Here is a 12,295-nt window from a genome sequence, read left to right as displayed (position 1 = left end):
TATCTATCTATCTATCTATCTATCTATCATTTGGAAAACTCTGGCCTAGTAGTGGCACACGCCTTTAATCCCACCCAGCACTTGGGAGGCAGAGGCAGGCAGATTTTTGAGTTCTAGGCCAGCCTGGTCTACAGAGTACAGCATGGCTATACAGAGAAATCCTGTCAGGAAAAACCAAACTAAAAAAAAAAAAAAAAAAAAAAAAAAAGAAAGAAAGAAAAAAGAAAGAAAGAAAGAAAAGAAAAGAAAGCAAGTCCTGGCTGTCCTAGCACTCACTCACTCTGTAAACCAGACTGGTCTCTAATTCAGAAATCTTCCCTCTGCCTCTCTCTGCCTCTCTCTGCCTCTGAGGTGTGCGACCATGTCTAGCTTCATTTTTTTAAGGTTACTGAGCTAACAGGCAGGTGATCTGGGTGCTAGTTTTGGCAGTCACTCTTCATTCAAGGTCTCATTGAGGACAGTCTCAGTTTCTTGAACTGTGAATGAATCAGGCTGGATCTCAAAGGACATTTAGAGCCAAACTAATTTATGACACAAGGAATTTGGCCAGGCCTGGATCAACTTTTTATGATAATAAAGAATGAATTCACAAAGCAGAAACATTCAGTAGCTGAGCGAAGAGGGCTTTGCCATAGTTATTTGCAACCAGAGCAGATACAATGTGTTTCCTGTCCTTTTCACAAGTTGCCATGGGAAGACCCGGGAGCAAAGAGGACTGGGACAGGATGCCCTTCCCTTGCAAGTCACTCACCAGCTTATGTCTTGACTTTTTTTAAATGTCCATCAGATCAAAACAAAATTACATTTTTTTGATGGCGTGACAGCTAAATACTTAATTTTGTTTTCATAAATGTTAATTCAGGTAACTTCCTTTCTCCGGTTGGTGTAGTGTAAATTTATAGTGATAATAGTTATCAGGGAGCTCAGAGAGAGAAAATACTGGCAAGTCACTTAGAAGGAAAGGATTTTGGAGTGCCTTTGGTGTAAAGATCAATTGTCCAAGAAATCTGGAAAGGGGCACGTGGGAAGGGAAGGTTTCTGGGTTCAGGAGTGCAGTAGAGCAGAAAGGGACATTCTTCCTTTAGCCCTTAGGGCTCTGTGACTCTATGTATGTCAATCTTCTTTTGATGACAAGAACGGTGACATCTATCTTTATATTCCTGGAATGTAATATTAGTGACAGTAAAATACTTGTTCAAGCGAACTGAGTGAAAACTGCCGCAAAGATGGGAAAAAATGAGATTGAACAGGCAAGAGTTATTACTGGAGATCTAAAATGTTTGCAGAATTTACCGGCAGGATTACTACAGAGAAAGGGACTTTTATATCAATATTTTAGACGAAGTGTTAAACTACAGATTAGAAGCCCTCATGGCAAATGTCAGAGTTTAGCATAAAGAGAGAGGACCAGAGTGACTCCTCCTAAGGGAAAACTGGTCTGTTAACAAGTGCTAAGTCTCTCTGAGGATGAAAGGTAGCCTGGATGGCAACCTGTGGTTCATGGGTGTCTAGGCTTTGATGAACCCCCGAATGGCGACAAGCCAGTAGATGACCGGATGGCTTGCTCAGAGCCTATCTTTTTTTTCCCCGAGACAGGATTTCTCTGTGTAGCCCTGGCTGTCCTGGAACTCATTCTGTAGACCAGGCTGGCCTCAAACTCAAGAAAGCCGCCTGCCTCTGCCTCCCAAGTGCTGGGATTAAAGGCGTGCACCACCACTGCCCGGCCTGAGCCTATTTCTTACCAAAACGACCAGGAAGCCTTAAACTAAGTGGAGCTGGGGCTGGTACTCCGCAAGATAACTTCCGCGTGAGTATGCAATAGGGAGCGCCGCTCGCGAACTTCCGCATGAAGGGAGCCTGAGGCGGCATGACCCGAGAGAGGCAGCAACTGGCGGAGAAGCCCAAGAGGAAACTCGCGCAGCCCTCAGGGGAGGGCGTGGCGAGGGAAAGGCGTGGCTTCGGTCCCGCCTCTCGGAGGCGCAGGCCTACAGGCGAGCTGGGTTTGCCACGCCCTGGGACTACATTTCCCGGCAAGCCCCGCGGGCCGCAGTTGACCCACTTCCCGGCCCGTCATGGGCTCGCCCGGCCCCCGCGCCCGGGCGGCTGCTCCCTGCTGACTGGGGTGTGGGCGGGGAGCGGCGGAGGGAGGAGGCAGAGCCGGCCGCTGCAGTTTGCCGCCGCTGCTCGGCGCCTAGGCAGAGCTCCCCGGGGTTCGTGCGGCCGCCATGGACGAGCAGGCGGGGCCCGGCGTCTTCTTCAACAACCACCCGGGAGCTGGCGGTGCTAAGGGGCTCGGGCCTCTGGCGGAGGCTGCAGCGGCCGGAGACGGGGCGGCTGCGGCGGGGGCGGCCCGAGCTCAGTACAGCCTCCCAGGGATCTTGCACTTCCTGCAGCACGAATGGGCCCGCTTCGAGGTGGAGAGAGCCCAGTGGGAGGTGGAGCGGGCGGAGCTGCAGGTAAAGACCCTCCCGGCCTGGCGGTCTTCATCCCGCCTCTTCTCTCTCTTCTGCCCCGCCCCGGACCCTTCGCCCCCTCCCCCAGCCCTCTAGCGTCCCCTCCCCCTTGCCTCGCGCCCATCACTTCCAGAATCTCATCCCCTTTCCTCCAGTCACCTTTGACTTTTGCTGACCCCACTTCCTTGAGCCTGTTTTCCCACTCCTTCTGATCCATTTACCCTCCTGGCGCCTTTTAGTCGGCTATTTTCCACTCTCAACACCCGTGCTTATTCCCACTGTTTGCCATGCCACATCTTGGGTTGTTTGTCCATTTCGGTTTACTGATTGGGTTGACAGTAGTTTTGAGAGACTAAGAGCAAATTATCCTGGCTCAACCTGACGCACCCTAGGTCTAGAGACATTGCCCGCAAAAGGTTTTGGCAGTTGACTACCGCTCACTCTGCAAGGAAGGTGACCAAGTTGTTGTATCAGTGAGGCCTTGGCTTTCAGTGAGAAACTGACTTAGGGCTAGAGTGTTACTAGCAGTATCAGCTCCAGTTTTATGTCTGAAGATGTTTCCCTTTCTGCCCTTTCACCCCATCCCACATTGTCATTTGATTTAGATTCATAGGTTTCAGTGAAGGACCTGACTGGTGGGAGTCAGAAAATGGGCAGAGGCAGGACACCTTCTCACAGAATCTAAAACTTCCTAAGAGTTGATTTTTTTATGTTCAGTGCTTAAAAGGAACTAAAGGGGCTTCAGTACTATGCCACCCCCTTGCATAACCTGCGAGATAAAGCATGCCTATCTGAGAGGATCAGTTGTGGGCCAGAGAGGCATGAAAGGTTGATACTTCACTGGTCATTCTGAGTTGGTAAGTAGGTTTACTGTGACTGTTTATACAACTTCCAACACATACACTAATTTCCAGAGGAGCTCAAAGAGTTGTGAATTGTGCCTCTCTGTTTTATGGGCTAAGCCTGTATGCTTATGAAATTTGAGTACAGTTTTAGTTTGTTTGTGAAGCACTTAAGTGTGTTCCTTTTTTGGTTCTTTTGGGGGGGGGGCGCACAAAAAATAAGAGAAACATGAAGAGTCTCCTTTGCAGAAGCATACTGCTTTGGTGAGATTCATGAGGCCACAGAAGAGGCAAATGGGCAAGGATACAGTATATACGTCTACCATAAAGCTGTGCCTACGTCCCGCTCTGCGACCTTGAGGAAATTCTGTGACCTCTCTGGGCGCCAGTTTCATCCTTTCCTTATTCAGCACATGCTCAGGGCTATTTGAATGCCTGCCTGTGTATCCAGACTCCAACTGGCTGCTGCTCCCTCGTGGAGCTTCTGTTCTGATCAGAAGGCGAACAGTCAGGGATATAGCCGTGTGAAATAGCCTATAGTTGTCTCTCTGAGGAAAGATGAGAATCCAGGAGTGTAGTAAACCTTTGGGAGGTGGGTACGGGCAGTTGAATGAAGTAGGGTAGTGGCCTATGTGGTTCTTCATGTAGCTGTCTCTGCAGTTACAGGGTTTGTGTTCCTTGTTAACTTTTCCATACAGTATAAGTCTGTTTGGTATTTGTAAGTCTTTTTGTGATGACTGATCTTGTACCCAGCCAAGTGACTTGAAAGTACACACAAAGTCTGATGCTTAGACATTCACCTTTCTTTACTTCAGCGCATTCCGTAAATCAGCTGACTGAGTTCAGATCTAAGGAACTATTGAATAAGAGCTAACCCTCATGCACGGTTGCTGGGAATGATTTCTGTTCGTTTCCATTTAAATTTTAGCATATTTTATAGTTTATGGAATGTAAAACAAATGACACTAATCTGGTAAAAACAAGCAATAAAACAAGTTTGCCTTCCTATGTGTAGGCGTATGGGGATTTACAGACTAGCCTGTGTTTATTCATTCTATTCTCTGAGGCTTAAGTTTTACAATTTATGTGTAAACTTAATTAGTTTTTAATTTTTATACACACATCCAAATTAACTTCAGGTAAGTTTCACATTGTTGTTTATGTTAAGGACGCAACTTATTTTTTTTTAACAGCATCTTTTGATTTATCTTCCAGAGAAAGTTAAAAAAATCATAGAATATTTTATAAATATAATAAATATCATTATTGCAGGGTTTACAGTAATGTATGGTTTCTTTATCATTAACAGAATTAAAATTTTTAAAAATCATGTACTTTAGATGAACATTAAATTTGATTCTTCCTTTCTGTGCCATTGGGCTTTTCCTAGGGGGGAAAAAACAGTATAAAGTAAAAGAGTTAAATGAGTTGTGATGACACATGCCTGTGTCCTTTTAATTTTTAAATCTCTTCTGAAGCCATTAACACCAAAGTCAACAGAAGTGCCTTTAAGGTTCAGTCTCATTTGTCCCTGCAGGAACCTGTCAATCCTGCTCTTTCAAGTTGTCAGGGCTGGGTTGTGAAAGGCAGCCCAAGTTCTCATCGTCTGGGCAGCTGTGTCATTTCCTCCCTCCTTTAGATAATGGGAATGAGAAAGGAGTCACAGCGTATCAAAACATTTTTTTTAATTTCTTTTTTCCTCTTTTCCCATGTTAGTTAATAGATCATTCCCGGGCCCCCCCCTCCCCTCCCAACAACCATGAGAATTGGTGATTCATGAGGGAATAGAGAATATCAAGGTATTACTGAGTTTTGTGTTTGAGAAAGGATTTGAAAGAATACTAATAATATTTGAGAGTTTTTTTTCCATGTGTGAGACCCCATGGTGCTGGAGACCCCAAAGAAACTTGTGTCCTAATCAGTATGGCGGTAGGTGGGAGACTCAGACTCACTTGAGAGATTGACTGTCTTAGAACAGCATAAGAAGATTCAGCAGCAAATGTGGAGAGTTATGAAGTAATCAGAACTTGAGGCTTAGTCATTTGAAAGTTACTTACAGAAAAGCAAACATGTAAATAAAATAAAGTAGCCCTCGGTTTTGATGATGATGTGGTGTGTGGAAGTGGAAGAGGCTTTGGTTCTGTCTACCTGGGAGTGGTAGGATTATTTAGATCTATTAGTAGAGGACGTGTGCTATGCAGGCTCTGGCTGGAGTGTTTATGAATCTAGATTTTGGCACTAATGATTTGTATCTCATTTAGCAAATATTTTTCAAGTATATTCTTCATGCCAGTTCCTGTTTTAGGCATGGAGAAGGTATAAGATCTTATCTTGTGAAATTTAAATGATAGGGTCAGATAAACAGTAATGGATACCTGCTACATTTCAAAGTATTGCATGTTCTGGTAAAGTAAAGGGATGGGAAGGAAGTCATCGCAGATGGAGAGTTATTGAGTGGAAACCTTCCAGGGCTGTACCTGAGGTCCAGAAAGAGTTAAAACAGCCAGGAGAGGGGAGGATGCTTGGAATATCACCAGGACAACAATGAGGCAAGTGTGGAGGTGGAGTGGAAGAAATGATGCCAGAGGAAGATACTGGATCCTGCTTCCTGTAAAGACTGAATTTTGGCTGTCTGGTGGCACAGGCCTTTAATTTCTGCTACTTGGCAGACATAGGGAGAGAGACATCACAAGTTCAAGGCTGGTCTGGGTTACAGAGGGAATTCAAGGATACCATGGAATATTAGTGGGGCTAGCTTCAAATACAAAGTGAAAAGAGAACTGAGACCACAGGTTTACCCAGAGTGTGCATGGCTTCTAGGTTCAACCCCCAGTACCAAGAAAACAACCACCACTGGGCTTCACTCAGTGGATTGGGCAACCATTGGAATGTATTGATAAAAGGCGCATCTTTAAAATGAACCCTTGGCAGGAATTGAGAATATGCCCCAGGAGGTAGGTAGAAGAAGCAGGGAGAATGTTTAGGAGTCTGTTTTAAGTAATTGAGGCCTGAGTTGAGAATGAGAGATGGTGGTGATGTTTTTTTGCATATGTGTTTTGTTGATGTATCATCAAAATATACCAGGTTCTGAACACAGGAAGATAACTGAGGAGCCAGTGTGCCCTGGGTAGGTTGTGAGATGTGAGGAAAGGGGGCAGAAAACAGTTGAGCATATTGCACCTGAACACCTGTGAAGGATGGGTGAGATCTACTGAGCATGTAAGGAAAAAAATTTAAGAACTTTAAAAGTGATTACCTTTTGTTAATTATGGTAATTATTTCCCATATCACAAAATGCAACAATGGCATAGAACTACTAATCAATCTATACTCTAAACTTACTATTATATTTCCTGTCTATAAAACATATTTTCCAAAAATATGACCTTTCAGAGCCTTAAATTACCTTGTGAGAATTGAGATTATTTTCAAGTCTAGTAGGTGGCTGGTGTGTAAATCAAGTGCTGAATGAATAGCAGCAAATACAGGATGTCACTTGTTCTCCTGTTTATTGCCTCTGAGAAAATGCTAATCCTCAGTCATAAACTCATCTTAGAGCAGACCACAATGGCGCCTTTCTGAGACCATGCAGAGAGGGACATGCAGGGTCAGTGCAGGCACCAAAGCCTTTGGACAGGAGTGATGGTAGCAGCAGCTAAACTTCAGTGAATACAATCACTTACCTTTGCATCACATCTTCGATAACAAATTGTGGCCATTTGTAACCATTTTATAAAACGAACTGATTTATCTTTTTCTTTAAACTACTTTAAATTTGGAACAAATGAACCTTCATTAGATCGTTTTGTGAATAGGTTTTTGAATTCTATTCATATTCTTGATAATTTCATAATCTTTAATTATATTTTTGGAAAGGTTACAGGGTTTTTTTACTCTTTTAAAAACATATTCTTTTGTCATTTGAGTTCATTGTTTCTTCACCTCAATGGCAATCTTAGAATAATCTGTTCCTTGGGCCTCATCTGGACCAGTTGACTCAGAATCATAGAAATTATGCTCTAGAATTAGCAGTTTTTGAGCATTTTTTAGAATTTTTTTGTGTTTCTAATATGTAACAAAAATTGAAGGTAAATGCTTAGTTTTTTTCTATTCTGTCTCTGTCTCTCTGTCTCTCTCTCTCTGTCTCTCTCTCTCTCTCTCTCTCTCTCTCTCTCTCTCACACACACACACACACACACACACACTGTATATAAAGTTTGGCAGTTTTCAACCTGTGTTGGCATTTAGTATATGGATGGCTTTTTATAGAATGTGAGATATAATTTCTGTTAATTTCCATTGTTCTTTTTGATGATAGCTAGCATTTTATTTTTGGCAGTAGTCTATTATCATTTGAATCACCTCCTACTGACTGAAATATATAATGACAGAGTAATCTTTGAGGTGGAATGAACTTTGGAAGTAACTCCAAACTTTTTAAGTAACAAGAGAGGTTAAATGACCAAGAATGAAGTAGGTTTTGTATAAGCCCTGTCACTTCTGTCTCCAGATATTTTGACAGGCTTTTCTTTTTTTTTAAGTCTTTTCAGATTCTTTCCCTCCTCTGCCCCCTCTCCCTCCTCCTCTTTTGTCCTCTTCCTGTAGATTCAGCCTGGGGCTTGTCATATGCTGAGCACACCCTCTCCCACTAAGCTGAACTCAGCTGCAGTGTCTCTGTTAAGAATTCTTAAAACCTTCTGAAGTAATCAGTCATACTGATACTGTTTTTCTTTTTATCTAAAAACATTTTAGAGACTTTAATGTTTTTTTGTTGCTTCTGCCTTGTTGGATACATTTACATTTTCCCTCTGCCTTTCATATTTTGTCTTTCATTAATTTTTGGGAGTATGGGTCTCTGTGCACTTTGTATTTTGATATGCTCTGCATCTCATTGTCTTACAGAGTATCTGACTGTAATGTCTTTAGAGAGACCCCTGGCTGCGCTTTCTCACCCTCTTGAGTTTCCGAGTGTTTGTGCACTCTCCTCCTTCCTTCTCCTCACTTATTGTCTTTATATTTCTCCAGTTTTATTCTGGCTGATGTATTCTAATTTTTTTCTTTCAGTCCATCATTTCACTCTTCAGCGCATTTCAGTCTGTTGTGGTTATACAGCGAGTTTTCGCTTGGGTCATTTGATTCCTTTTATAGACTGGGTCTTGTTTGTTCTTTGATGGTGTCTTGTTCTTTGCATATATTTCCAGGATGTCCTTTTTAACCCCACGTGTGTCTCTGTTAGCTTGGTGTCTCCACAAGTCTTTGGTTTGAGTGGACTGTTCCTGTTGCTCCGTGCTCACAGTGACTTGTTCCTTATCTCAGTGTATGCTCACTGTCCTGGGAAAAGTATGAGATTATTCCCAGTTTTCAAAGGTTCTGTACTTTTTTATAGACCACTTGTAATTGGAGGCATTATTAGTCCAGCACTATTTTTAACAAAAGTCATTGCTTGAGGCATTCGGACCACTCGTCTGATGAGAACTGGGTTACAAATATATTTAAGAACAGATACACTCACTGTCTTTGCCTGGTGATTATAAACCTGTTAGTGTCCTATCTAAGTGTGAAGTATGTCACCGTAAGACATCCAGTCTGCATGGGCTGGGTTTTTGTTTTTTGCCATTTGGTTTCTGTCAGCCTATTCAAGCTGACACACAGATCTGTTTTTCTGGGACTGTATAAGAACACTCTTGTTTCCTGACCTCACTGGGTTCTGACAGTCTCTCTAATTTGGACCAGATAATTTTTTGCTATCCTGTCAATTTTGTGTTGTTTTAAAGAAAGTTGCAATATTTTGTCCAGAATTTTTAGCCATAGAAAAAGTTGCTGAATTCTCTGGTTTTAGTTTCACAATCTAAGAAGAATGTCTCAATATGTATCTTGGGAAAAAAAGTCATACTCAGAGCACTCCCTTGTATCAAGAGATATGTCTGTTTAATCCTAAGCTTTCTTGTTCTGTTGTCTTGGCTTTTCTTTCTATAGGATCTTGCTCTGTAGTCCGGTCTGCTTCAGAGTGCCGCCTCCATCTCCTGAGCACTGGCCTGTGCAGTATCACCTGCATTTCTCTATTCTCTTGACTTTGAATTCTAGAAGCAGGGAAGATCCAGTTTTCCTCCAAAGTAGTTGTCCTTTAGGCAGATTTTAAAACAAGAAACTCTTTGCTTTGGGGTCTTTGAGAAGTGTCTCAGAGAGCAAATAATCTGGATAGATAGATTTCCCTTTGCTACTTGATAGAGCTATGCTGTTTGATTTATGAAATCTGCTAATGGTGTTCAAGTTTCAGTTTTAGGCCATTGGGATCCTTGCCCTTGGGATCCTTGGAGATTCTTACCTGGGTTGCCTCTCCAAATGATGACCCAGCCTTTAACCGTCATAACTTGGCAGTGCAAGATGTGGGCCTTAGAGCCAGACAGCCCCTCTCACTTAAGACCTTCAGGTTTTATAGGCTTCTCTTTTATTTATAAACTGTTGGTGATGATACACGGATCAAGCTGGGTAGTTAAAAGGTTTAAGAAGTAGGAAGTATGTACTAGTGAGATGGCTTCCCTGTAAAGTATGCTTCCAAGCCTGCCAACCCGAATACGATTGCTGGAACCACATGGTGTAAAGGGAGAACCAACTGCTAGCTTCTAACTTGGACACTGAAGTATGCATCTATGCATTTTCTCCATGATAAAAATGAAGTATATAATATTGATGGTGTATATGGATGGTCTCATCAGTTAGCTCTACTTGGGTGAGATATTTCTGGACAGAATGCATTAGTTTATATTGTCTATTTAGCATGTTTTAGAAGCCAACATAAACTGTTGTCATCATCATTTAAACAATGATTCGGTTGTCATAGTAGCTGCTGTGCTGTCTTTGCCCTGTATGGTTTGAGAACTACAAATGAGGTATTGATGCTGATGAATAGGCTAGAGGAAGCAGGGGTAGGTGGCGCTAAGCTTGTATGCACTGGCCATAGAGGAAGACTGGGCAGATGAGGAAGAAGATGGAAAAGGGATAGAGAAATATGGAGTCCTGGCAGGCAGGAGGAAAACTACTCAGCTTTGTAAGTCTTAGAGGATGTTAGGATACTATTCTGCATGTTTTATTTAAGCATTTATAATTGTAGAGTTCTAGAGCATCTTTTCCAACCCTGCATTTCTACTTATTTTCTGTCCCATTCTTTTGTCCTTTAAGGAAATTTAGAATATTGGTATAGACTTAGTTTGAACTGAGTCTTAGTCCTGAATCCAGGGCCTGTTTGCTTTACCAAAGACTCTTATTTTATTGATTTCTCTGTGTAGTTGCTTCTGGTTTCAATGAACCTGATAAATCATAAGATTTATGATTATACATGTTTTGAATAGCTATTAAAATATAAATTCTCATCACTTGAAAAAGTTTTTTTCCTTCAAGTTGAAGAGTTAATGATATGCAGAATAACTTACATTGTTAGGGTCTCAAAATAAGTCTTTAAACAATTTGTATTCCCCAGAAGTATTTATATTATCTAGAGCTCACTCCACCCCATGTGGCTCAGGCTGATCTTGAAAACTCTCTGTAGTGCAGAATGACCTTTAACTTCTGATCCTCCTGTGTGCTGGGATAACAGGCATGAACTCTCATACCTGGTTATATATGCAGTGTTGGAGATGAAACTAACACTGTTGTGTGTATGTGTGTGTAGAGAATGTTGAAATCAAACTTTCGTTTTCTTTAAAAATTTTCAAATTTGGAGCCTTTGGATTTTTTCTAAGTTTAGTTAGATACATTAATTAGATTACATAACTATATGTCATTTTGTATAGTTTGAATATATCGATCTGACATTGAATTTTGTATAATGTTTTGCTTATTAGGGGTTTTTTTTTGCTAATTTTATGTGTGCTGTATGAGGACAGAATGATAAATATGTCAGCTGTGTATTTGCTGTTATGCAGAAAGTTAAGGTTTAACTTTCATTACATAACATTATCCAAACAAGATGATAGACAGAAGAAAATAGTGATGTGCTTAGAAGGACTTTTGTTGCATAGTAAACTGAAGGCCTTATGGAAAGGAGCACTTTGTTTGGAAGTGAAGTGGGAAGGAGAGCTAGGGCCTAGGTAGGAGGAGGAAGGTGACGCCTGGGAAGTGCTGAGGAGGTTTGATGGAGTAGGTATTGTGGGTGTGGCAACTTTGTTCTTGGCATAAATACACCGGAGAGATCCTTTCCAAGGAAGGGCCCCAGGGAATGTCTCACCACCGATCATGATCACACAGGCTCCATTAGCACTCATCTATCTGTATGTGATAGAAATTGGACCCAGTACAGTGTATCTTGCTTTGGAGCAGCAGACCTGACGTCAGATTCCACAAGGTGATACCAGTCTCACTGGTGGAAAAGTACAGCACTGGGTGAATTGTTTTCATTTTTTTATTTGTTTTGCTTATGCTTCCTAAATGAGAAGGTTGTACAGTGAGCAAAGGAACTTAAATTATAGGCACAACCCAAACCTGCTGCTAAGGAATGTGGATTCCTATAAGGCTAAGAGGAGGGAACAAGGAGGAGCCTGGAGATCTGGGTCAGCACAGTTAATGAACTTGAAAGAATAGGGTTAGTCAGGAGGGCATCCTCCTCTCAGTAAGTGCGCTGCTTTGCTTGCTGTCTTCACCACCCTCCATAAGCAGTAAAGGGTTATTTATTGAGTACCATGTATCAGATAAATTGCTCAGTATTTTACACTAACAATTTATTTTAATATTATAAAACTCTATGTAAAAGATATTAATCGTTCCCCAATAAACAGGTAAAAAAAAATTGAGAAAGGGTAAATGTTATTATGCCATGAGAAAAAGGTTAATGATGGTTCTGGGCATAGGAAGTAGGAGGAAATATTTTGATAATTTTCATTTTCTTTCATACTTCTTGGTTAGTGTATAGAAATGTTTTGCCTTCTAAATTCTGATCATCATCAAGATTCAGTTACATTCTCTGGAAAACCTGTTTGGCTTCTACACACAAAGAGTATTGTGCAC

The 12,295-nt window shown here is 41.7% G+C and overlaps 1 protein-coding gene across 2 annotated transcripts in view; it reads left to right on the top strand.

The window, feature by feature from the left end:
* The first annotated feature begins 2,088 nt into the window (after positions 1-2,088).
* Strn (striatin) overlaps positions 2,089-12,295 on the top strand; it is a 94,126-nt gene continuing 83,919 nt past the window's right edge. Inside the window, exon 1 of one of the 2 annotated variants that reach the window (XM_052186390.1) lies at positions 2,089-2,456. In XM_052186390.1, the coding sequence (XP_052042350.1) occupies positions 2,226-2,456 (231 nt within the window). In that variant the 5' untranslated portion in view covers positions 2,089-2,225. The remainder of the gene's footprint in view (positions 2,457-12,295) is intronic. The other variant, XM_052186391.1, reaches the window with a different exon arrangement.

This window comes from Apodemus sylvaticus, chromosome 6, assembly GCF_947179515.1.
Source record: "Apodemus sylvaticus chromosome 6, mApoSyl1.1, whole genome shotgun sequence".
Lineage (NCBI taxonomy): Eukaryota > Metazoa > Chordata > Mammalia > Rodentia > Muridae > Apodemus > Apodemus sylvaticus.
Note: the sequence above shows the minus strand (reverse complement) of the source record. Positions and strands in the feature narration are given on the sequence as shown.